Source organism: Schistocerca gregaria, chromosome 3, assembly GCF_023897955.1.
Source record: "Schistocerca gregaria isolate iqSchGreg1 chromosome 3, iqSchGreg1.2, whole genome shotgun sequence".
NCBI lineage: Eukaryota > Metazoa > Arthropoda > Insecta > Orthoptera > Acrididae > Schistocerca > Schistocerca gregaria.
Window position 1 is genome coordinate 907,487,885 of NC_064922.1, and position 24,092 is coordinate 907,511,976.

Consider the following 24,092-nt stretch of genomic DNA (forward strand, 5'->3'; position numbering starts at 1 on the left):
AGAGAGAGAGAGAGAGAGAGAGAGAGAGAGAGAGAGAGAGAGAGAGAGAGAGATCTTCGGAGAAGAAACTTCTAGAGATTCCAGAAGCCGGCTATCCAGAAGATCGGCTGCGCATTACCAAGTAAGCCAACTCGTGTAAGAGAAGTGGGGAGTTTGAACACACACTTCACACACTCTGTCATCAAAAACGTTAGAGGAGGAGGAACATACAAATGGATAATAATATCGTGCAAGTTAGGCAGTTACTGAAACACCTATCTGAGAGGGATAGGAAGGCTTCTGGGGCAGATATTTCTCATCATCTCTGGCGCCATATGTGAATTAGTTGTTCCAGCCCTTGGTTATACTGACTGATGAGGGAGACACGCCTACATGGTTGGCCAGATTATGTAGGACGAGTATAGATGTGAAATGATAATTAAATCAAGATCCTAAGCTGCCAACAGGTTTTGATATACATCAACTAGGACAGTTGAAAATGTGTGCCCCTACCGGGACTTGAACCCGTGATCCCCTGCTTACATGGCAGACACTCTTTCCGCCCGAGCCACCAAGGGCACAGAGAATAGTGCAATTGCAGGGATTTATCCCTTGCACATTCCCTGTGAGATCCACATTCCCAACTTAATGTCGACACACTACACTCATTACTTGCGGCAGACACTCTTACTGAGTCCCGTAAGAGTTCGGGCAATGTGTCTGCCATATAAGCAGGAGATCCTGGGTTCGAGCCCCAGTCGGGGCACACATTTTCAACTGTCTCCGTTAATGTATATCAATGACAGTTGGCAGCTTAGGATCTAGATTTAATTACCATTTCATTCTAGAGAGCTGCACGGTCACCGATGGCTGTGGATAGGTGGCAGTTGTCAAAGTGGTGGTACCGCTGGTGACCACTGCATTTGATGTGAACAGATGTTTTTAAGTACCTATAAGTGGGGCGAAGGTCAACATCCCATAGGTTGGCTCTTTGTGATAAGAATCAGATGGAATGAATGGAAGAGTTGTTACAGATGTGGGGGGAATAAGGATGCGGAGTCCTCACTGGGTTCCCTTCTGTCCCCACTCAATTTCACCTTGCATCTCTCACACCTGCCACTCATTCATCTTGTTACTTTTTTATGCTATCATATATCCCTCATTAGAACCTTTTCCAATTTCTCCCTTTCTCTTACTCTGCATCTTCCATCATCCCATTGCATAGTACCTATGTCTCTCTACATTTCTCCTTAACAATCCCTTAATCTCTCTCTGCATGATCTTCCTTAACCTCCTGCTGTCTACATCTATATCCACATCCACATACACACTCCACAAGCCATTGTACACTGCACGAAAGAGTGTACACAAAACCATCATTATTAATTTCATTTCCTGTTCTATTCTCATATGAAACAAGGGGATGGTCGACTCTTATCCTCCGCAAGAGCCCTATTCTCTCTTATAAAATTTTCTTGATCCCTACAAGTGAAACACTACGGTAGCAGTATAATGATTCTACAGTCTTCTTCAAATAGAAGCCCTCAAAGTTTACACATAGTGTTTCCCAAGAAATATTTCATTTTTCCAAGGATTCCCACTTAAGTTTCCTGAGCATTTTTTGCTCCGCTTTTATTTGGACTAAACTGAACTGTTGGGATCCTCCTGAATTTTTTAAACGTCTGTTTCATAAGGACTCCTAAACTGGAACAATACAATGAACTGATCACACTATGGTTTTGTATGTCATTTCATTACAGGTGCATTTCAATTTCCCGGAAACCTTATAACAAATTAAAGTCATCCATTCACCTTTGATAATAATGATTTTATGTGACTGTCCCACCCTCTCTCTCCCAACTCCATGCCCCTTCCGTTTCCACACCACTCACCCCAGTAGAGATTGTTACCTGTGTCTTTACGGCACTAGTGTTTATTGATATTATGGTAGTTCTCTGAAAGATTTTGTTCAACAGCTAAGCAGTTTTTTACCTATTCTCTGCTAAACAAGAGACTTCTCTTTTCAATGAGAAGCAATTACTATTTTTTTCTGTTTACAGATACTCTGCTTGGACAAACAAGAAAGTACAATGGTTTGCATTTAGGTGTGCCTCTTATTGTGATGGATTTCTGATGACTTATTCTGATTTACATGATGTTATTGTAAGTGGATTTATTGTCTGAATACAAGGTTGGAAACTGTTTGTTACTTTGCCAGTACCAGTGTAAACTTGCATGACAAGTTGTAATCTATTGTACAAAGACCAATATTGTTACAGATGTACTTAATTACCTTTTTTTAAAAAAAAGTTACTATTGTTATTAAGTAAATAGAAGATAAACAGTGTCTTGTTAATAAAAACGAATACACCCCCCCCCCCCCCCCACCCCAAAAAAAGGCAAGACAGCTTCTCATCTAATTTATTAGGTTACATTTAACTGTCACAAACAGAAAGCACAAGGCAGATAGAAACTATATATGTGCACTGCAATAACAATTAACTAACATTTGCTTCTCTTCTGTTGATGTATAACTTTACTCAGACAACATACCTGGAGGCAATCCATCCCAACACAATCAGCAAAACATGAGTAATAAATAAATGAATTCCCCTGAAATTTGTTTTTACAAATGTTGTTACGACATGTGAACTAAAATTATAAATTAGCACTACGGAGTATCAAAAATAGAATACTGTGTACAACAGGATATTTGCAGGTATTTATCTGAAAATATTCTGGCTGAATCTCAATATGCTTTTAGGTCCAAATTATCAACAGTGAAAGCAGTTCAAGACATCCTTTCTCCTATACAAATCTCATTTGAATCAAAGTTACCTACCGAAGGCATTCTATTACAACAAAGCAAGGCATCTGATTCTGTGAACCATACAATACTACTGGAGAAACTTCCAGTGTTATGGAGTCAGAAACTTAGAACTCTCCCTCATAAGCTCCTTTCTCAGTGACAGGAAACAAATTTTAGTTTACAAGAGCCAAAAGTATCAATACTTAGGTAACTCGAAGCATTCCTCAGGGTTCTGTGGTTGGCCCTTTATTGTTTTAACATGTGTGAATGACCTTCCTAGCAACATGCTCTCTAAATATGTATTTTATGCGGAGGATAACTTTCATTAGCTCAGGGAAGGACATAAACCGACAAACTGGAAAACAATGAGTACCTTAAACTGTCTAATACATGGTTCAAAGTGAAACTATGACTTCTTTCACTGCCACCTGCAACATAGTATCCTTTAATGGGGTTATTCTGAAGGGGCCAAAGAATTTTCATCTGGCAAGAATAGGCTTTCAGGACTATTGCTGGAGTTACAAACTCTAAAACCTCACTTTTTATATACCTTTACTGATTAAAGAAAACTTAGATAACTACATATTGAGGGAAGTTGTACAGAAACATAAAACTAGGCAAATGAAACAGATACATACTTACATTTACAAGCACATCTTGTCTCAGTGAATGACTTTAAAACAAAAACTTGAAAATGGTTGAAAGATGAGACTTTCTACAATATTTCAGAAATTCAAAACTGTTCTACGGATGATTTGAGGTACTAAATTATTTCTAATGTAAACTACTCTGTACTTACCTTACTATGTCAATAGTTTATTTAATACTTCTGCATATTATTTTCTATGTACTGTAAAATTAAGAAACTGTTCTCGGGTGTATATTTTATGTGCCTTGAATTATTACTAGTATTTGCACTGTAGCTGTCAACAAAATGTATTTGTGCAATGTAAGTTAATTCCCCATGATGACATCGATCACATAAAAATGCACAGAGACAGATCAAAACAAATAAATAAATAAATATAGAGGAGGTGTTGAGTCTAAGACGAGCACAATGAAAAAGAATCCAAGAAATATTCAATTTTCTCAGCAAATCTATTACCACATGAAGAAAACTCAAGAGAGATTCACATGAGCACAACTCAAACACACTTTACCACTGTCATCTCCGAACACTAAGGTCCCACTGTAACTGCATCTGACTTATTTGGTGGAGAGAGGGGAGGATAGTAGGAGAAGAAGCCAATGGTGCCTGTGGAAGCTTGCAGGGATATCCTGAATCCAACACTGGAAGGCTGTATTGAGGAGGGAGAGGGAGGACGGGAAGAGGAGGGAGGAGGAGTAAAGTACGGATGGGAAAAGGACGATGCAGGTGCACTGGAAGGTATGTGCAGTACCAAAGTGCGAACTGTGAAGGGCACAGGTGGGTGGAAGGCAGAGCCTAGCAAAGTCCAAAGGCCAGAGGGTTATGGAAACAAAGGATACGTTACAAAGAGTGTTATACCTGCATAGTTCAGAAAAACTGGTGTTGATGGGAAGAATCTAGATGACAAACCGGCTGTTAAGCAGTCTTAAAAGTGATGCACATCATGCTAGGCAGCATGCCCAGCTGTGTCTCGGCCAAAGCCTGGTGATGGCCATTCGTGCAGGCAAACAGCTTATTACTTGTCATGCCCATGTAGATTGTAAATCATGTGGCTGCCTTCCTAAACAGCTCTGCCTTCAATTGGGTAGTAGATGCCTGTGACTGACTGGAGTAGGCGGTAGTGGGAAGACGTATGGAACAGTCTTTCATCTGGATTTGTTTCTGGCATTCTATTTCATTGTGCCTGTCTGGGACTCTTCTGTCTGGTGAGTAGCAATCTATTGTTTCCTTATTGTTGTCATTCTATCCTGGATTTTCCATTCTTAAATTAATGCTATGCTTACACAAAGTCCTCAAATTCAATGTTTTTGATTTTGCACTGCCTTGCACACCTTATTCTTAAAGCATATGTTTATTTATATTTAATTATACATTTCAAATAATTTTTTCTGTGGTTATTATCTATTCTTCAGTAATGTACAGTATAGTTTTTGAGTTTGATGTTTAACAAGCTTCTTACATAACAAATTAAGTAATCTTGGAAGTATGTGCCTTGAGAAACCACACAGAGCCCATACCTTTGACTCTACTCTTCAAAATAATGCTAGTACATGGTGACTAAAAAGACTCCCTCTGGTCAATTAAGGATGCTATAATGATTTCTGTTGTTCAAGTATGCTGTCCTTTCGTTGCACTTCTACCACCATAAAAACAAAGTATTTGGATTCACTGCGATCTGGGAAATAAGTGGACTGAGAAGCAACAGGGATGTTTTTATTTGCCAAAAATCCTGTAGGTTGTCTCGAGGGATGATATCATACTATTGATATGCCTCATTAGACCCTTATCCAGTGGGATCACTGTGTGCAGCAGGCAGCACAGCATCTCCAGCCAGCTTGTCACATATGACTAAGTTCTACTTTAAAAGGCTGTGATAATATTTCAGCCAAGTGATAGATTTGAGCAAAGTGATAGATTCAAGCAAAGTGATAGATTTAAGGCTCGCCTGCAAATCGTTTGTGCCACTGCAATTCAAGTTATGTTAACTGTAACTGTTTTCATTTAAAGTCTTCAAAAATTCACAGATCACAAACTCATGAACTTTGTATAATTTACTGTGTGTTTCAGTGTATCCAATAAAGTTTTAACATATGCCAGAGCATAAATAACCAACCCTTTTTCAAAGGCTGCCTAACATTTCTTATTAATTATGCTAATTCAATGTCTTCAGGTACAAGTTTCATATTGACAATGTCTCCAAAAAGCCAAATCAGCCTGCATTTGATTTTAAGCTGGTTCATTGTTGATGTATAAGGGATCTATTCACGACTTCAGAGTTTGATTTCTGAATCATTCCAAAAAACATGTTTTGTCACAAGTAATGGTGTGCATCAAAAGACAAAGTGAATCATTTTCATGCAGACTTTCCTCATCCACAGATCTTATGTGCTTAATTGTGCAAAATTCTTAATTACTATACATTAAGACTGTTAAGCAAGACTCAGAGCACATGAGAATACTAATTTTCTTGAAAGTTTTCAATGCTGATGTTCATTGATGGGAACATTCACATTCATATGATCTCAGTATTCCTTAACGCGAACCTCCTATCCCTACACAAGGTGTTGAATGCTATCCATACATACAGCTGCGGTATGCACATGAACATGTAGTTTCCATCTTGGTGTAAGTCTTTCATGTATTCCCACTTTGGCAGCATAATGCACATTTCACTTATTATTTGATAAAGCAGCTTCTCTTTTGGTTTCAGTAGGTTGATTGGATCCCGTTACAGAGCATAATGCCCCAAGAAAAAATGAAAGTGGTCAGTGGGAACAAAGCCTGGAGCCAGCACATCAAAAACCAGCAAAGCTACATGTTGAAGCACAAAGACAGTCTGATACACCACTTTCTTGAGTATCAGTTATGTTGCATCTGTCTACAGAAAAACAATTTTTTTTTTCATTAAGTAAGTTTTATTTCTGAATAAACCGATAATACAGCAAATGGTGCCTATTTCTCTATGAGTTATCTGACTGCATATGAATGCATGTACCTAAAAAAAAAGGAGCAAATGGTTCATAAGCTATCAACACAGCATTAAAGGTAAAAATACTTGGAAATTTGTACAAGGAGCGATCATAAGATTTAAACGATTAATTCGAATAAATAAATAAAGTTATGCAAATAACTAATTATTTGTTGCTGATACATGTCTGCAGTCCTGATACACTTGACCTTGCTGTAAAAACATAACAAGCTGAACCTATCAAATACTCAAGCAATCAGAAAGATATAAATGAGGTCTTTGAATGAAACAGTCAGATCAATTCATTTTACTGAACATGTTAATAATCACGTCTATTTTTACTTAATTAGACCCTGCAACAAATGAACTATTACCTTGTACATGTTAATCAAATAATATAAACCCTGAATTTTGCAGTAATGTTAAGTTCTGTTACTTTAGAGAAATGTTTTCAAAGCAACAAAGTGCCAACTGAGTACTGAAAAATTAGTTATTCTACGTCAGCTCTTAGCTTCAATTTACTGTCGGAAATACAAATATGCCATACTGCAACTGCCTTAATTTGAACAAGATTCTCAGTTTGTAGTATTATCCAAAAAAACACCTTATTACTGCTTCAGAAATTCCTGATAGGCACATATATGTCTCAACATGCTCACTAATTAAAAATTCCAAAGAGTTTATCATTGCCAAAGAAATACATAAACAAGACAATGATTCGTGTAGAATGACTTTAGAATGCTGATTTTGTAAAGTTCGCACAAAATGTTACTTTCTTTATGCAACAGTAAGAGTGTAAAACATCTGTTATCTTTAATGGCAGCTTGCACAACATTACATGTGTCAGTATATCTATACAAATAATAGATTCATTACCCGAGTACAATGACTGCTTTTAGAAACGAACAAAAACATTGTACTTACATCACAACATGAAAGTAAAGTTTTAGATTTACATATCATTGCTAGCATTCTCAACATTTCATTCAGTAAATAATTCCACAGCTATGTAGCTGGAATTCTGTTTAAGTGAGTACAATTTAAGATGTTAGGAAAGCAAACAAAAATTTCTCTTGGTATATCACACTATGAAACCCTGAAGGCAACTATTGTTTGAAATGACTAACCCTCATATTCTGAATGCATTGTAAAGAGCAAATTCTTGAAAAAGTTGTGAACACTTATTTGAAGCTCATCAACAAGTTGGAAGCTTATTTCAAGGAAGCCATTATGGGTCACTACCGCACACAAAAGCATGACCATGACGTCAGATGTACACTACGCCATTAGACTTATTACTTTAGTTGCCAATCTTGTATAGGTATTTGATCTTCTCAGTCTTTGCTTGTATGTAAACTGTCTGTAAGAAGCTAGTCTAGGAATACTATAAGTTTGTTAATACACAGAATAAATACGTAAAGGAGAAACGTCACCAGGAGTATCAGATCCCAGTATGGACAGTAAACAGGAATAATAAGATAATGAAAGAAGAAAAGAGATCACCATAAACCACTTCCTAATTTGAAATAAACAGCGTTTGCTATTCTATTACATTATTCAAGCATTTGCTTAAACTGACATTTCTAATTTGTTGCTCATTCAAACAATTTAATTTGAGGTGAATTAACAAGCCAATACACTTGAAAGCACATAAATCAATAATTATGCCTTCCATGAGTAATTATATACCTTCTGGATTCTTACCTCGTTGAGTTTTGCGGCATCTCTTGACATGATAAGTGAGATGGTGTTTGCGTTTAAACCCCCTTTCACATACTGCGCAAATGAATTGGCAAACAACTCCACACTCAAATCGTTGGTGACTGGAGAGATTACGCTTTGCAGTATATGATCGGCCGCAGCGAGTGCATAAGAACTTGCCTGCAAATGAAAACTGTAATCAGGACACATTTTCAAATACGTAAATATATTAGCGCACACTATCATAACATATTGGTCAGAATGAAACCTTTTTAATTATCTGCATTTAGAGCCACAGACAAAAAAGGAATGAAGCACTTCATTGTCACATACTGTTCATTCAATAGTTTTACAACAAACTTAATTTCTAATCAAAGGAAAAATATACATGTAGTTTTCATCTTCGTGTAAGATTTTTATGTGATCATACTTTGGCAGCCTGTATGTACATTTCATTGCTCATTCGATAAAGCAGCTTGTCTTTTGGTTTTGCAGTATGTTGACTGGCTCCTATTACAGAGCATAACTCCCCACGAAAAACTTTGCTTGTTACCACGAACAAGCCTGGGACCTGTGCATCAGCAGCCACCAATGTTAGAAGATGGAGCACAGAGGCACAGTCTGATACAGAACTTTACTTTGTATCAGTTAATTTTTGTCTCTCTAAAGGAAAACAAAGAAGTCCTGAGTTCTTAATTTTTTTCAGGACGCAAGTTTTATTTATTACTAAGGTGACCGTACAACAAATGGCACCTGTTGCTCTATCAGTTCTACAACCACATATTTATCTAGACAAGGAGCAAATCTTCATAGAATGTCAACACAGCATAAAACTAATGTAACAAATCAGTACAAGTAGTAAAAATAAAGAGGTGCAATAAGAGGACAGTACAAATGAATGCACATAAATCAATAATTATGCCTTCCATGAGTAATTATTTACCTTCTGGATTCTTACCTTGTTGAGCTTTGTGGCATCTCTTGACATGATAAATGAGATGGTGTTTGCGTTTAAACCCCCTTTCACATACCACGCAAATGAATTGGCGAACAACACCACACTCAAATTGTTGGTGACTGGAGAGATTACGCTTTGCAGTATATGATCGGCCACAGCAAATGCATAAAAACTTGCCTGCAAATGAAAACTGTAATCAGGAGACATTTTCAAATAAGTAAATACATTAGTGCACACTATCACGCCATATCAGTCTGAATGAAACATTTTTAATTATCTGCATATGGAAGCACTTCATTGTCACATACTGTCCAATCAATAGTTTTAGAACAAACTGCATTTCTAATCAAAGAAAAAATATACATGTAGTTTCCACCTTGGTGTAAGATTTTTAAATGATCCTACTTTGGCAGCCTGTATGTACTGTTCATTGCTTATTAAATAATAAAGATTGTCTTTCGGTTTCAATGCGGTGACTGAATCCTGTTACAGAGCATAATTCCCCAGGAAAAAATTTTGCTGGTCACCATGAACAAGCCTGGCTGTTGTGCATCAGAAGCCACCAATGTTACACAGCACAGTAGCACATCACTACAGCAGAAAAACAAAAAAGTGCAGCCCATGGCACAGAGGCAAAGTCTGATACAGCACTTTAGTTTTTATCAGTTAATTTTTGTCAGTCTAAAGGAAAAGAAAGGAGAGTTAATTCTTAATTTTTTTTTCATGAAGCAAGTTTTATTTATTACTAAGTAGACTTTACAACAAGTGGCACCTGTTGCTTTATCAGTTCTACAACCACATATTTATCTGGACAAAGGGCAAATCTTCATAAAATGTCAACACAGCTTGGAAGTAGTAATGTAACAAATTTGTACAAGTAGTAGTAACAAAGTTTTAAAGATCACTTAAATAAAGAAATAATGTAATGCAATTAACTTTTATTTGCTTGCAGGTTCACACCTGAAGTCCTGGTACACATCATGAACACATCTGTGCCACAGCACAGGGCACATCACTACAGCAGCATAACAAAAAAAGTGCAGCCTATGGCTAAAGTGAGGTATAGTGTGGTATTTGGCTGTCAGCAGTAACAGAAATGTTGCAGCTGTGTCCATTCAATCCATATGGCTAAAGAAGTAATCTGATTTGGTCTAACACAGCTACAACACTTCTGCCGCAGTCAATAATGAAATACTGCAAACAGGCACTTATAAACACACACAAAAATTAATTATATAGCTTACTGTTTAAAGTTAATCATTAAATCTTACGCCAACACCTTGTAATACATAAGATGAGTATAAGATTTTATGTTGTTTCGCAATTACAAAATTAGATTTGTGCTGTGAAAGATGTGCATACCACTAAATGGCTAGCTTATGGCAGCTGTCCCTTGATAAGCTCTGTGATAACACTTGATGTGATCCTTGAGATGGTGTTTGCGCTTAAACTTCTTTCCACACAAGGAGCAAACAAACTGGCGAACAACACCACATTCAAATCGTTGGTGACTGGAGAGATTACGTTTTGCAGTATATGATCGACCACACCGTATGCACAAAAAATTGCCTGCAAATGAGAAATGAAGTCAATCTATATGGTGTAAACTATAGACATAATAGAATACTCTCTCACAAGAAAGACAAGGGTTGTAATTTTAATAATAATATTTTTTTTAATGTGGCAATATACAAATTAAACAAAATATGAAATACTTTAATCTATTACCTACTTATTTTATACAAAAAAATTAAAAAAATATAATTGCACTTTCGTATAACAATAAAATCCATAAATGTACATCTTCCAATTCATTGAATAACTTTTAACTGACAACCATGGCGGCGTTTGTGTCAGCATCACTGCATATTTGAAAGTGTTTCATAGGTGTTCATAGGCTGAGATGACTCTCCTCTACTTCTTCCCACCATACAAAAAAAGAGGAAGGGATAAACAAGAAACAAACTTGGTGTCTTCATATTATCAGCACAGTACTGCTGATATAGACCATGTCTGCAGTGCTTAATTTACTGTTTTTGTTTCAGTTCTTAGGTATTTCACAGATCTGACTACATTCATTGAGCTCCATTATTAGCCAGGCAGTGTCCCAGAAACTGTTGTAGGGGGCAAACCAATTCATTTGCACTGACAGGTCCAGAAGAAACAATACTACTATAATCCACATCATGTTTATAAGTCATCTTCCCTCAATTTCTCTGAATAGCCGCAAGTGTAGTATGCAGGATTTGACAGAAGCAGTACTCCAGAATTCTTTCGTCCCCCTTGAGTGTTTAATTTGATCTTACCTTCTACAATTACTGCCACACCTGTGTTTCATCAAATGAATGTATACTGGGTCAAGCACTAAGGGAATATATTTGCAAGCATCTGCAACACCTCACGTCATGATTTCACACCTCCACCAGTGTCTATATCACAAACAGGATTTATAAATACATGTGTTACAATTCACTATCATAATTTTGTCTTCCTAAATATGTAAGCAGCAGAAGTAAATATTTACACAACAGACAACTACATATGCACAAGAATGTTTCCTTTTGCAGTGTTTGCATGGGTACTCAGACTGCTCAAATGTGAAACTTCAGTTAAGGAGCTTAGTTCCAAAACATTGTAGAGTGACTTTTGTGCATCAGGCATTATCCAACTCAGCACAGACCAGGGCACTGCTTCATGATGTAAGGGAAAACAACATTCTTGAACTTTCAAAAATGGTATTCACCAAAGAACATTTTCAAAGACATACATTAATGTAAACAACTGCATCAAGCTTGAGGAATGATACTTCTATTGTTATTATTAATCCTGTATTTGCTTCATATCTATGATTTTCTTGCCTTGGGGTGATGAATGGGAAGCCGTGTGACATACAACTCGTTATGTGTACCACTTGAAAGTTAACCTAGTGTCTGATCTCACAGTAGGCTACTGACGTATGAAATTTATGAATTAATCAGTTTTACCAGTATATCAAGTTGTTGCACACAAAACATTTTGCTATGGAAAGGAGAGGATAAACGGTTCTATTGGTTTCAGATATTTATTTCCTTACCTTATCTTTCTTGCTCCTTTCGTCATTTACTGAGCAGCAAACTCTGCATGGACTACACGATGCAATCCATTTCTTGCAGACCTCAAGGTGAGTTCTGCCCTAATTTCATCCCTACCTTTTCCAGAATTTTCAGTCTTTTATAGTTCCTGCCATCAAAAGTTATTACAGCACCAGAAACTGCTAACATCAGTCATAGGGCCAGCAAAAACATGTTTAGGCATACATCACACAACATTATTGAGTGTTTCATTCACATTCTAGGTCTTCCCATACAAACATTTCATTAGTAGCTCTGGATTCAGCAATCTTTGAATATAGGTTTGACTACCACCATTGTAGCGAAAGGTTACTACAAAATTGTGATTCCCTACAACTGCACCAACTACTAGCGGGAATAATATATGTTATTTACGCTCCCTTGACTGTTGGCACATGTTTTTTCTACTGCTTCGAACGCAAATTCAGGTCTGAGGTATGTTACCCTAAAATTTGCGTTTCTTTAACTTACTTTTCCACTTATCCATCTTATACAAATATAAAGCGGCAATAACTGATATACACAACATAAATATCTAAACGCGCAAATAATGTAGACACTCGGCGCTGTGTCTGTTGGGCACGACTGTATTTATTGCAACCTTTACCGTCGCTACCGCTTGTTACCGCGCCAAATATCAACTTTCTTTGCGCTTTCATACCACACGGCACACCACTTTCCATACTTCTAAACAAAGAACTGATTCTGAGCCGCAACAACGATGGCATCAAAACAAGGCAATTCACAGCCTTCTGTGTGGTTGCCAACCTATGCCTGCTCAAATTGAAATATTATTTGAAAGTAAAAAAAAAAAAAAAAAAAAACTGTGTGTTTTTAGTGTATGTTAAACCGTAACGTTCAAATAGAGTTTAAAGTACGTTATATAATAGAAAACAGAAAATGTCTCATTTCATCTTAATGTGATACAGAATCTTCACCTAAGCAGAACGAAATGCTTGACAGTTTTTGTTTTGGAAAAAGGTAGAATTATCTCCAGAAAAGCTGTAGAACAGGTTAACTTATTGCTGTCACTGTTGCTACAAAATCCTGTACAAGCCTTTTCATTTCCAAATAACTACTGCAGCCAACATCCTTCTGAATCTGCGTACTATATCCTTCTCTTGGTATTCCATTACATTTGTTATGCCCCACACTTCCCTCCAACACTAAATTGGTGATCCCTTCATTTCTGAGGACGTGTTCTATTACCCGGTTCCTCCCTCTTGTCAGGTTGCACCACAAATTCCTTTTTTCCTCAGTTCTGTTGAATATCTCCTCATTAGTTATGTGATCTCATATATTATTTACAGCACTACACTTCGAAAGCTCCGGTTCTCTTCTTGGCTAAATTGTTTATTGTACATGTTTCATTGCAGTAGCTGCAAGCCTACATTCCATACAAATACTTTCACCAAAGACTTAATAACCCTTAATCTATGTTAACCAATTTCTCTTCTTCAGACACGGTTTTCTTGCCATTGCCATTCTACATTTTATATCCTCTCTGCTTCGGTCATCAACTGTTTTTTTGCTGGCCAATTAATGAAACTCATCTACTGCCTTAAAGTTTCAAGACAGTGTCCATTTATTTATTTATTTCTTCTTCCGGTGATCCATGTTGTGACAGTATTACAGGATATGGAACTTGTCAGAAACCTATCAAAGCACATATAAACAAACAAAATTATTTCATATTACCGGTAAAGTAAACAGTAACTTAGGTTCTGCTACAGAAAATCAATTTTGAGAGATAAATAAATATTACAAAATAATAAGTGACACAGAAAATAAATATTGCAAAATATGTTTTTACAATAAAAGATTGTAAGGATTTCAAATGTAAATTTGGGCACATATTTGCATTTAACAATACAACAAATGCTGAACTCTGTAGTTCAGTAACTCTTCTATGGTATAAAATGATCCCTGTAATAGGAACTGCCTTAAAATGTTTTAAACAAAAACTCATCTTTTACCAAATACTTAATTGTTGAAGGGAGGGCGTTAAAAATCTTACAGCCCATGAATGGACTCCTTTATGTACCATACTTAGATCTGCCTGTTCATAGTGTATATCATGTTTTCTTCTCGTCTCATAATACTCATTATTCAGTTTAAAAATGGATTGTTCTTTCCTTATGAAGCACATCAAAGAGAATATATATTGCACAGTGGATGTAAGGATCCCAAGTTTCTTAAAAAGATTCCTGAGTGTGAGTCTAGGATGGACTCCACACATGATGCTTTTGGCTCTTTTTTGTACACACAGTACTTATCTAGCCAGTGCTGATTACCCCAAAATATAATTCTGTATACCAGAATGGCATGAAAATAACGATAATAGGCTGACTTAATGGTTTCCATACTTCTATAAGACGAAACAATGCATAATGCAAAAGTTCTTGAACTCAGTCTTTCACAAAGATCCAGTTCAGTTTGCTGTCAATATGCAAGCCTAGGTATTTTGAGGTTTTCACCCTGGTTATCGTCTGCTCACCTATTTTTACCACTATTTATTCATCTTTGAATGTTGTAGGGAACTGTTTGTAGTTTGTTTTAATGTAATTTAAAGAAAGGTCATTAATGTTCAAGCAGTTCACTGTTTCACTTAAAACCTTATTTGCTGTTTCCTCAAGATTACTGATTTATCAATAAGTAGTGTAGTGTCACCAGCAAAAATCGTTAATCTACAACATTCCATACAGAGAGGCAGATCATTTATAAAGCTAATAAAAAGCAGGGGGCCCGGAACTGAGCCTTGGGGCACTCCAGATGTGATGGTACCCAATTCTGAGGATAATAGGACTCCATTTTGACTATCCACTACAACTTTCTGTTTCCTGCTTGACAGGTACGAGTCAAGCCATTACCCTGATGAATCACTTATACTGAGATGTGCAGCATTTTGTAAAAGAATCTGGTGACTAATACAGTCAAATGCTTTTGTTAGGTCACAGAAAATCCCAACCACATTTAGTTTTTTGTTGATAGATTCCAAGACTGCCAGCCTATGCAAATATTGCATCTTCTGTTGACAAACCTTTCTGAAATCCAAACTGACTTTCGCTGAGGATATTTTGATTCCTGAGATGCTTAACTATCCTGGCATGCATTAGTTTCTCTAAAACTTTTGAAAAACTTGTCAGTAGTGATATTGGCCGATAGTTAGCAGCATACGTCTTTTCTCTCTTTTTATACCGTGGTTTTACAACTGCGTACTTAAGCCTCTTATTAACTATTCCTTGCTTAAGTGATGGATCAAAAATATGGCAAAGGACTTTACTTACATCACTGTAGCAGTATTTTAATAATTTGTTGGAAATATTATCATCCCAGTAGAGTTTTAATTCTCAGTCATTTAATAACTCTTTTAATTTCTTAAAGAGTGACTGTTGTTACCTTCATGTGTTGTACTGAGCTAGGTATTCTGGCTTTTAAAAGATTGGTGGCTTGGATCATGGAACCTTGTAAACCTATTTTTTCTGTTACAGTTAAAAATATTTCTTTAATGGATCTGGAACTATTTTTGGATTGCTAACAAGATGACCCTCACTTTTTATTTGGATATTTTCACTACAAACGGAATTTTTCTTGTTTCCTTCTTTACAAAATTCCAAATAGTTTTTACTTTATTGCTTGGGTAATCAATTTCTGTCTTCACACAAATGTCCTTTGCTGCTTGTATGATCATATTCAGAACTTTATAGTGCATATTCCTACTGGGATCATTTCATCTTTTGGCTGCTGCATATAGTTCTCTTCTTGTTTTACAAGAAATTTTGGTGCCTTTAGTAATCCAAGGCTTGTTTCCAGATTTTAACAGGTTTTCTTTCACTGGCATTTTTGGAAATGGTTCTTTAAAGAGCGTTGTAACTTTATTGATAAATATATTAAATTTTGAGTTAACATCAATTGCAGCATACACAGGAGACCAGTCTACTAACTGTAATTGCTGATTAAAGCCTTCAGTAGTTCTTTCGTTTGTACATTAATTTAGTTTAGGGTGAGAAATTGCCCTTCATGATCTGAGAGGCCATTTATAATATTTTTCACAGTTAAATTATTGCAAATATACTTATCTACAAATACATTATCTGTTATCCATTCATGTGCTTTTCCAAGTCCTTTGCTGTCTCTGACAGAATTGCGGTGTCATCGCCAAACCTCAAAAGTTTTTGTTTCTTCTTCTTGGATTTTAATTCCTACTCCAAATTTTTCTTCAAGTTCCTTTACACTTGTTCAATGTATACACTGAATAACATCAGGAATAGGTTACAACCATGTCTCTGCTCCCTTCTCAGCCATTGTTTCCCTTTTGTGTACCTCAACTCTTATAACTGCCATTTGAATGGTTTCTCTATTAGCTGTAAATAGCTTTTTGCTCCCTGCATTTTACCCTTTCTGCCTTTAGAATTTCAAAGAAAGCATCCCAGTTAATATTGTCTACAGCTTTGTCTAAGTCTACAAATGTTGTAAATGTAGATTTGCTTTTGTTTAACCTAACTTTTAAGATAAGTCATATGGCCAGTATTGCCTTGTGTGATCTACTTTTTTTCAGAATCCAGAGTGATCTTCCCTGTGATCATCTTCTACCATTTTGTCCATTCTTCTGTGAAGAATTTGCATTAGATTTTGCAACTGTGAATTTTAAACTGATTGTCAGGAACCTTCATTATTCAACCATGATTCAGCCCACCACACCATCACTGATCTCTGTTAACTGCTTGCAACAGGCAGATCAGTCACTCACCAGAACTGAATGCTTACAATATGGGAAAATAACAGAAGATGAAACAAAAAAATTAACAGTAAATATGCGTACTAGGGAACAAACAAGTGACAAGGAAGCAACACAGAAGTCAATATCATGACAGTATACGGAAATAACAGAAGAAGAAACAAAAAAGTTAACAGTAAATATGCCTTCAGTGGAATGAACAAATGGCAGGGAACCAGCACAGAAGACAATATCACCATGTGAAAAGACTGAGGAGGAAGCCGTACCAGATTGGACAGAAGTTAAAAACAACAGATCATGATGAAGCACCAGGCAGAAGTTAGCATCCAAACAACATATGAATGATTTTTTATGCCAAATCCACTGTAGAAGAAAACAACCAAAAAGAAGTCCAGGGCTCCCAGGAGGTGAAAATCATGTTGGAAATGAAAAGAAGACAAGAGCCTGCTCTTCAAAGAACTACCCAGGCAAGAAATATACCTCTCATAATACTGAATAATTCTTTAACTCTCCTGTATCACAATGGTTAGGGCTTAACCATAAGCTATATGAGCTAGAGGTCCTTTTGAATGCTTCACTGAAGGAGATTTCTATCTTGTGTGTAACTGAACACTGGCTGCAAGAAATACAAAAATGTGCTGTTGGGATTTCAGACTTCCAGTTGATCAGAAGCTTTTGCAGGGAAACATGCAGAGGGGGTGGAACATGTATACAGGGTGTTACAAAAAGTTATGGCCAAACTTTCTGGAAACAATCCTCACACACAAAGAAAGAAAATATGTTTGTCGACATGTGTCCAAAAACACTTACTTTCCATGTTAGAGCTCATTTCATTACCTCTCTTCAAGTCACATTAATCATGGAATGGAAACTCACAGCAACAGAACGTACCAGCGTGACTTCAAACACTTTGTTACAGGAAATGTTCAAAATGTCCTTCGTTAGCGAGGATACATGCATCCACCCTCCATTGCATAGAATCCCTGATGCGCTGATGCAGCCCTGGAGAATGGCGTATTGTATCACAGCCGTCCACAATACGAGCATGAAGAGTATCTACATTTGGTACCGGGGTTGCGTAGACAAGAGCTTTCAAACGCCCCCATAAATGAAAGTCAAGAGGGCTAAGGTCAGGAGAGCCTGGAGGCCATGGAATTGGTCCACCTCTACCAATCCATCGGTCACCAAATCTGTTGTTAAGAAGCGTACAAACACTTCGACTGAAATGTGCAGGAGCTCCATCGTGCATGAACCACATGTTGAGTCGTACTTGTAAAGGCACATGTTCTAGCAGCACAGGTAGAGTATCCTGTATAAAATCATGATAACGTGTTCCATTGAGCGTAGGTGGAAGAAACTAACTTGAGCTCTAACATGAAAATTAAGCATTTCTGGACACCTGTCCACATAAAATCTTTTCTTTATTTGTGTGTGAGGAATGTTTCCTGAAAGTTTGGTCGTACCTTTTTGTAATACTCTGTATATGTAAAAACAGATGTTAAATCAAAGGAAATTAGGTTTAAAAATTTCTGGTATATTGAAAAATATTTTGAATATTGTTTATGTGAACTAACAGATAGTAAAATTATAATTGCATGTATATATAGATCCCCATCTGGCAATTTTGAGTTGTTCTCTGAAATTTTGGAAAATCTTCTGAACTATCTAAGTAGTCAGTCAAAATACATAATTGTGCTTGGGAATTTCAATGGACAGCTGTAAAAAAGGGCAGAAACTTGTTAATCTACTAAAAACTTACAATATGGACATGTGTGAAGAAGATATCATCAGATACAGCAGCAAAAGTGACAGTACTATAGACGAAATATTCATTGACAAATCAAAATGTGGCTTTAAATCTGAGGTACTTGGTACTGGTTCCTCTAATCATCAAGCTGTTAAATTGACTCTAGAATAAACTCATGAGAAAAATGACAACAGAAATTATATTTAGAGAACATTAATTAATAATGACAGCATTAGGGTCTTTAATCTAATGTTAAAAAATGTAAACTGGGACACAGAAAGCAGTGGCAGTGGCTAAGGAGGGGGGAGGGGGGGGGCTATGGGGACTATATCCTCCCCCACCCTCCAATGGAGTATCATATTATGTTGGATAAAATGACTTCAGAAATCAGAAAATATATTACTTCAACGGATTCAATAATTTTTTTATAATTATGTAGCAATATAGGTTGCAATGTATTTCAAACACATTTTAACAAAAGAAGAAGAGTGGCAAATTGCTTACTATCTAAACCAATAAATATCATTTAACTTAAAATGGGCATCTTATTATTTATTAATATACACTGGATGTATAGTAACGTACAAGTCCCAAGTGTAAAAGTGGGCCAATGTTACCCCTGCTGACGGTACTGCTACGATATTTCTTCATTGCCTCTGAAGAAAACGAAAATGAACAAAAAATCAAATTCATGGATCACAAGTGACATCAAAGAGTCATTAGAAAGTCTTAGAGTGCAATATAAGTGTGCAAAGCAAAATACTGTCTTGAAACCATATGTATGAGGGAGAAGTTCAGGTTGGTTACACCAAACAACACCCATTTAGCAGTAGTTCATTTATTCACCTAAACACTTGCAAGGCTCACAAAGAACTGAACATGGCGGAACTGCCCAAAGACAATGCTCCCCCCCCCCCCCCCCACCCCTCCAGCCACCGCGCAGTACAGAGTACTCTTGAGAGGCCGAGGAGAGGGGGGGGGGGGGGAATGACTAAGGCATCGGCTGGAGTGGTCCGGCAGAAGCCGGCCCATGGTCAGTTCGACAGCATCGTCAGGGAGCTGTGTGGGTAGATGACGTGAAGGAAGGTTCGGCCACTGAACCTGGAAGTCGTTGAAGTGAGCCGGGCGTTGTACTGGGTGTGCTGTTTGTGTGGTGACAGGTAGGCCAGCGGTGTGCAGGTGGAACGGAGTGACAATGACGATGTCTCCGGTGGGCCTGGTGAACACATGAAGCATGTCCAGGTTGACGTTGGGCAGGAGGGGAACACATTTCACCAGGTAGCAGGGAATGGCGGAGATTGTGTCATGAGCACTGGATGAAGAGAAACACGTGGCAAACAGAGTATAATCATGTAGTATTATTGAGATGTCATGGATTATGTCCAAGGGGGACAGGCACAAACACCTCAAGTGAGAGCACGTTCAAGATGGGGGTGTGTGAGAAACCTCGACAGGGTGAGGCAGGCGATGGTGGAGAGGTCAAAGGGACCAGCAAATGGCCCAGCGGCAAGGGTGTGATCGTAGGTAAGCTCGACGTGGTGAGCATGTGGTCACTCGATGGAGTGCGTTAGATCGGAGTAGAGGGCGAGGTCGATGGAGAGCTCGACAATTGGAGCTGGACGTCACTCGATCGAGTGTGCAAGTCCGACGTGGGGGGAGTGGTCGGAGCGTCGTGAGCCACGACAGTGAGTGGCGTGGTCGTGGCCTCAAGGGGGGTAGAAGCAGGCTCAACATGAGCAGGCTTAAGTTTGTCGAGAGACACTGTAACTGCTGAATCTTTCGTCTGGATGTCATAGTTCTTGGCTGAGTGCTGGAGAACTCGGTATGGGCCAGTATATGGAGGTTGGAGGGGAGCACGGACAGTGTCATTTCAGAGCGTGACTTCCTCGCAATTGTCCGGAGATTTCGGGCAGGAATGTCTGGTTGATGGGAGGGTATGGAGGTTGATGAAGTGACGTCTGATGTGGTCTACGAAGGAAGGTATGTCAGAGTGAGGGAGAGAAGTGGAAGGGCTCACAAGTTCGCCAGGGAGAACAATGTTCTGGCCGTATACTAACTGGGCTATTGTGCTTTTGAGGTCTTCCTTATAAATTGCATGAATGCCGAGTAGCACAAGGGGAACGGCCTCCATCCATAGAGAGTTGTGGCATCGAAGAGCCGCCTTGAAAGTGCGGTGCCAGCACTCGACTAGCCTGTTACTTTGCAGGTGATATTCTGTGGTATGGATGCATCGGATGCTGCAAATTTTACAAATCTTATTGAACAGGGCTGAGTCAAATTGTCTGCCCTGGTCAGTCATGATGATAGTTGGACATCCGAAACACGATACCCATGACTCGACAAAAGCTCGAGCGACAGTTTCTGCCGTAATATTGGGGACAGAGACAGCCTCGACCCAGCGAGTTGTTCGGTCAATCGACGAGAGAACGTAACGAAAGCTGTTAGAGAGATAGAGAGGGCCGACATTTTCAATATGAATATGCTGGAAACGCCCAGGAGGGATCGAAAAGGCGCCGAGGGGGTGTGAAGTGTGCTTGTGTACTTCAGGTGGCGTGGGGATCTGGTTGTAGGCCCGTCTGCAATCCATGACAGAGAACATGGTCGCACCTTGAGGGAACAGGTAAAGTCAGCAATGTTGGGTATTGGGTAGGTGTCCATAATTGTTCATGCGTTTAGTCAACTGTAGTCTTTGCACATGCACCAGGACCTGTCTTTCTACAGTGTCATATGTATGGGCGTAGACCAGCTACTGGCAGAGGGTTCAATGACACCGAAGCTTAGTAGTTCATAAATCTGATTTTTAAGGTCGGAGAGGTGCTCAGGACAAAGTCGAAATGGTTTACTGGAGATCAGGGGACCTGGCGTGAGGTGAAGCTTGTGAACCGTGCCATTGGTGATGACGGAAATGTTGCCAGCAGTTTGTTTACAATGTTTGGCGGGCGGGGCAGGCAAGGCATGGTCGTGGTGTTCGGAGCCACTCAGAGGATCTGACAGGAGCTGAGGCAACAAAGTGTCCCAGGAGTCAACACGACAAGATGGCCGCCGGCCCGAAGCAGTGGCGCCGTGGTCGTGTGAGCTTGGAGAGCTCGTGAGCCGTTACTGAGTCCATTGTCTGAGGGCACGGCCTGTGGCAGCAAGGTCACGGGCGAAATGCTTGGCTCAAGTGCACTGCTTGTGTTGTCAGTGGTGGTAGCACCGCAGCGCGCAGGAGCTGAAATTGCGTGGTTTGAGGTGCTGCCCATGAGGGACGTGGTAGGAGCAGTCAGTTCAGGAACACATGATGCTTGTCGCACATACCCACTTGTGTCCGGCTGAGGCTTACTGCTCATAGATGTACAACAGTAAACTATTGTAGCAATATGTAGATGTTTGCCTGCAAACTATAAATGAAGCTTATGAAAAGTTAAACAATAGTGCACTGGCCATATTAAATGTGTACATGGGGTGTTGTGAAAAGTGAAAGTTAACGCAAGTGTGCATCTGTTGTCTACATTATTTACCATAGTCAGTGTCTAAATTACAAACCTTTAATTTCATCCAGTGTGGTAATGCAGAATGTCGACACTGAGGACAACAAATGAAGAAAATAAAGCAGGCAGATCTGCTACAGAATCATTTTTCATATTAAATAAAAAAGTAAACTGAAAAGAATGCATGTCTCTTGCATTTGTTTAGTGGTGTTATAAATAAGATGTACTGCCAAAGAGCTTGTGGAAAACAGAAAGAAAAACGGGAGCTATTAACATGAAAGAGAGTAGATAATATTGGCTGTGCATGATTTCTATAGGAGGTTTTCTGGCTTCTGGGCTTAAATGATACTAGCATCAATTGTATATTCCTTAGTATCTTTAACATTTTTGTACGTTTGTTTCTCAGCAAACAGCTCTGATCGGCAGCCTATTCATGGGCCACTTAGAGGAATCCTTCCTAAAAACCCAGAATCCTAAACCCCTCACCTGGTTCAGATTCATTGATGACATCTTTGCTATCTGGATTGAAGGTGAGGACACCCTATCCACATTCCTCCAGCACCTCAACAACTTCTCCCCCATTTGCTTCACTTGGTCCTACCCAACTCAACAAGCCACCTTCCTAGATGTTGACCTCCACCTTAGAGATGGCTACATCAGTACCTCTGTCCATATCAAACCTACTAACCACCAGCAGTACCTCCACTTCAACAGCTGCCACCCATTCCATACAGCCCTTCCGTACAGCCAAGCAACCCATGGTCATCATATCTGCAGTGACGAGTAGTCCCTCTCAAAATATACCGAGAGTCTCACTGAAGCCCTCACTGACCATAATGATCCTCCTGACCTTGTACAAAAACAAATCTCCTATGCCTTATCTTTCCAATGTCCCGCCACGTCCCAAATTCCCACAGTCTGGACACAGAGGGGCATGCCCCTCATAACTCAGTATTATCTGGGACTGGAGTAACTGACTTACATTCTCCGCCAAGTTTTCAACCCCTGATCCCAATCCATTACCTCATGGCTTATACCCCTGTCCCAGGCATCCTCCTACCACCACCTACTCCAGTCCGGTCACTAACATCACCTATCCCATCAAAGGCAGGGCTACCTGTGAAACCAGTCATGTGATTTACAAGTTAAGCTGCAACCACTGTGCAGTATTCTATGTAGACATGACAACCAACAAGATGTCCGTCTGCATGAAGGGCTACTGACAAACTGTGGCCAAAAAACAAGTGGACCACTCTGTTGCTGAACACGCTGCCAAACATGATATCCCTCATCTTAATGACTGCTTCACAGCCTGTGCCGTATGGATCCTTCCTACTAACACCAGCTTTTCTGAATTGTGCAGGTGGGAACTTTCCCTGCAATACATCCTGTGTTTCTACAACCCTCCTGGCCTCAACCTCCGCTAGTGAGTGTCGTCACCCACCCAGCACCCTCACTGTTCCCATTCCAGCACTACACAACCATCATTTCACCGCTACACCCAGTCTTTTAATTTCTTTTTATTTGTCTCTCTTCCGCTACTGACCACACTCACCCCCCGTCTCTTCTGCCCTCTGTCTAAACTGCAGCACTTCACTGTCTGCCACCCCGACCTTACTATCCCTCCCCCTCCCTGCCCCATCCTCCTCCTTACTCCCACCCAGTCATCACTCCCATCATGTACTGCTACTGCTGCTCGCACTGTGGTTTCAGTTATCTGAGACTGCGGATGTGTGTGCAAGTTGCTTTTGCGTATGTGTTTGTGTGCATGTCTGTATGTGTGTCTATTGTTGACAAAGGCCTTAATGGCCTAAAGCTACAATTGTGTGAATCTTTTTGTTGTGCCTATTGCGACTCAGCATCTCCGCTACATGGTGAGCAGCAACTTTCTTTCTCTAATATTGTTACATTCCATACTGGATTTTCCATTGTTTGCCTCTCAGAGAAATTGTATTTTTCTTTT

General features: G+C 39.0%; 1 protein-coding gene across 3 annotated transcripts in view; it reads right to left on the reverse strand.

The window, feature by feature from the left end:
* LOC126355242 (uncharacterized) overlaps positions 1–12,930 on the reverse strand; it is a 51,627-nt gene extending 38,697 nt beyond the window's left edge. For 2 of the 3 annotated variants that reach the window (XM_050005524.1, XM_050005523.1), the window contains exons 1-4: positions 12,138–12,930; positions 10,427–10,633; positions 9,065–9,241; positions 8,110–8,286 (exon numbers count right to left, since the gene is read on the reverse strand). In XM_050005524.1, the coding sequence (XP_049861481.1) occupies positions 8,110–8,286; positions 9,065–9,094 (207 nt within the window). In that variant the 5' untranslated portion in view covers positions 9,095–9,241; positions 10,427–10,633; positions 12,138–12,930. Of the gene's footprint in view, positions 1–6,174; positions 6,433–8,109; positions 8,287–9,064; positions 9,242–10,426; positions 10,634–12,137 lie in introns of those variants that run through there. The other variant, XM_050005525.1, reaches the window with a different exon arrangement.
* Between the last annotated feature and the right edge of the window lie 11,162 nt (positions 12,931–24,092).